Genomic DNA, 2,674 nt, shown 5'->3' with positions numbered 1-2,674 from the left:
GGTTTGGAAGGTGGGGACGAGCTCGGCTGATTGTGTGATGCGGTGGGGGGAGGCGACGAACTGGGCTGGTTTGGGGATGCAGTAGGGGGAGGGGACATTTTGAAGCTGGTGGAATCCACATTGATACCATTGGGCTGCAGGGTTCCCAGGCGGAATATGAGTTACTGTTCCTGCAACCTTCGGGCGGCATCATTGTGGCACTGCAGGAGGCCCATGATGGACATGTCATCTAGAGAATGGGAGGGGGAGTGGAAATGGTTTGCGACTGGGAGGTGCAGTTGTTTGTTGCGAACTGAGCGGAGGTGTTCTGCAAAGCGGTCCCCAAGCCTCCGCTTGCATTCCCCAATGTAGAGGAAGCCACACCGGGTACAATGGATGCAGTACACCACATTGGCAGATGTGCAGGTGAACCTCTGCTTAATGTGGAAAGTCATCTTGGGGCCTGGGATGGGGGTGAGGGAGGAGGTGTGGGGGCAAGTGTAGCATTTCCTGTAGTTGCAGGGGAAGGTGCCGTGTGTGGTGGGGTTGGAGGGCAGTGTGGAGCAGACAAGGGAGTCACGGAGAGAGTGGTCTCTCCGGAAGGCAGACAAGGCTAGGGATGGGAAAATGTCTTGGGTGGTGGGGTCGGATTGTAGATATCGGAAGTGTCAGAGGATTCTCACGTCTGTTTTAAATGGACACCCCCTCATTTTTAAACTAGTTCCAGATTCTTCCACAAGAGGGACCATCCATAGTGAATGGTGCTGGAAAATGGCATTAAGGTGGAAAACCTTACGACAGCATCCAGTAGAATGGAAGGACTGAATGGCCTCATCCTCATTGTGATTCCGATGCTATCGATTTGTTGATGTGTTAGAGTTTAGAATTTGCTTTATTGTCATGTCTACTCGAGTAAGGAAATACAAGATTACAGTGAAAAGGTGACAATGGTGTCCTGTTTGGCACTGTACCCAGTCACCAAATCTTAGACACAAAACAGAGGCAAAAAAAGAAAAAAAAAACTACATTGCTTTACAGTGATTCATAGTGTAAGTTAGAAAATTAAGAAATAAAGTTAAAGGGATAAACAATGCCCATACCTTTACAAGATAGTAGGAACTGCAGACGCTGGAGAATCTAAAGATAATGAGAGGCATAGATAGAGTTGATAGCCAGAGACTATTTCCCAGGGCGGAAATGGCTAGCACGAGGGGTCATAGTTTTAAGCTGGTTGGTGGAAAGTATAGAGGGGATGTCAGAGGCAGGTTCTTTACGCAGAGAGTTGTGAGAGCATGGAATGCGTTGCCAGCAGCAGTTGTGGAAGCAAGGTCACTGGGGTCATTTAAGAGACTGCTGGACATGTATATGGTCACAGAAATTTGAGGGTGCATACATGAGGATCAATGGTCGGCACAACATTGTGGGCTGAAGGGCCTGTTCTGTGCTGTACTGTTCTATGTTCTATGTTCTATAACAAGGTGTGAAGCTGAATGAACACAGCAGGCCAAGCAGCATCAGAGGAGCAGGAAAGCTGACGTTTCGGGTAAGGACCCTTCTGAAGGGTCTCGGCCGGAAACGTCAGCCTTCCTGCTCCTCTGATGCTGCTTGGCCTGCTGTGTTCATCCAGCTTCACACCTTTACAGATGTGTTTAACCAAACTGCCTAGAGATGACATGACACACCTTGGTGTGAAGCAGGTGACAGTTAGGCGCAGTCCAAATTCATCACATGAGGGTCTCCTTTTTATTCGATCATTGTTGATATGTTAATGAATATTGTTGATATATTGATGAATACTGTTGATATATTGATGAATATTGTTGATATTTTAATGAATATTTGTTAAAATATTAATGAGTATTATTGATATATTGTTGAATATTGCTGAGAATTACTAATGTATCGATGAGAATTGCTGATATATCGATGAGAATTGCTGATATATCGATGAGAATTGCTGATGTATCGATGAGAATTGCTGTATCGATGAGAATTGCTGATGTATCGATGAGAATTGCTGATGTATTGATGAGAATTGCTGATATATCGATGAGAATTGCTGATGTATTGATGAGAATTGCTGTATCGATGAGAATTGCTGATATATCGATGAGAATTGCTGATGTATCGATGAGAATTGCTGATGTATCGATGAGAATTGCTGTATCGATGAGAATTGCTGATATATCGATGAGAATTGCTGATGTATTGATGAGAATTGCTGTATCGATGAGAATTGCTGATGTATCGATGAGAATTGCTGATGTATCGATGAGAATTGCTGATATATCGATGAGAATTGCTGATATATCGATGAGAATTGCTGATGTATTGATGAGAATTGCTGTATCGATGAGAATTGCTGATATATCGATGAGAATTGCTGATGTATCGATGAGAATTGCTGATATATCGATGAGAATTGCTGATATATCGATGAGAATTGCTGATATATCGATGAGAATTGCTGTATTGATGGATGTCGCTGTGTTTTTGGGCCAGTGACGATCAAGCGGCTGGTTCACAGGGTGAGGCCTCACCGTGACAGGGAGCCTTTCATCGGGGGCGGGCGGCAGGCTGCGTGCCGGGAGCGCGCACGGTCCGCGGGTCGGTGCGTGTCCGGGTCCGGGAGCGCGCACGGTCCGCGGGTGGGGGATGTGCGGGTGCGGGAGCGCGCACGGCCCGCGGGTGGGTG

The 2,674-nt window shown here is 46.3% G+C and overlaps 1 protein-coding gene across 1 annotated transcript in view; it reads left to right on the top strand.

The window, feature by feature from the left end:
• Window positions 1–2,593: 2,593 nt before the first annotated feature.
• tmem145 (transmembrane protein 145) overlaps window positions 2,594–2,674 on the top strand; it is a gene marked incomplete at its 5' end in the record, with an annotated part of 33,579 nt that continues 33,498 nt past the window's right edge. The window contains one exon of the mRNA XM_059641415.1: window positions 2,594–2,671. Coding sequence (XP_059497398.1) covers window positions 2,594–2,671 — 78 coding nt within the window. The remainder of the gene's footprint in view (window positions 2,672–2,674) is intronic.

This window comes from Stegostoma tigrinum, chromosome 41 (assembly GCF_030684315.1).
Source record: "Stegostoma tigrinum isolate sSteTig4 chromosome 41, sSteTig4.hap1, whole genome shotgun sequence".
Classification (NCBI taxonomy): domain Eukaryota; kingdom Metazoa; phylum Chordata; class Chondrichthyes; order Orectolobiformes; family Stegostomatidae; genus Stegostoma; species Stegostoma tigrinum.
The sequence above is the reverse complement of the archived record's forward strand: the minus strand, read 5'-3'. Positions and strand labels throughout refer to the sequence as shown.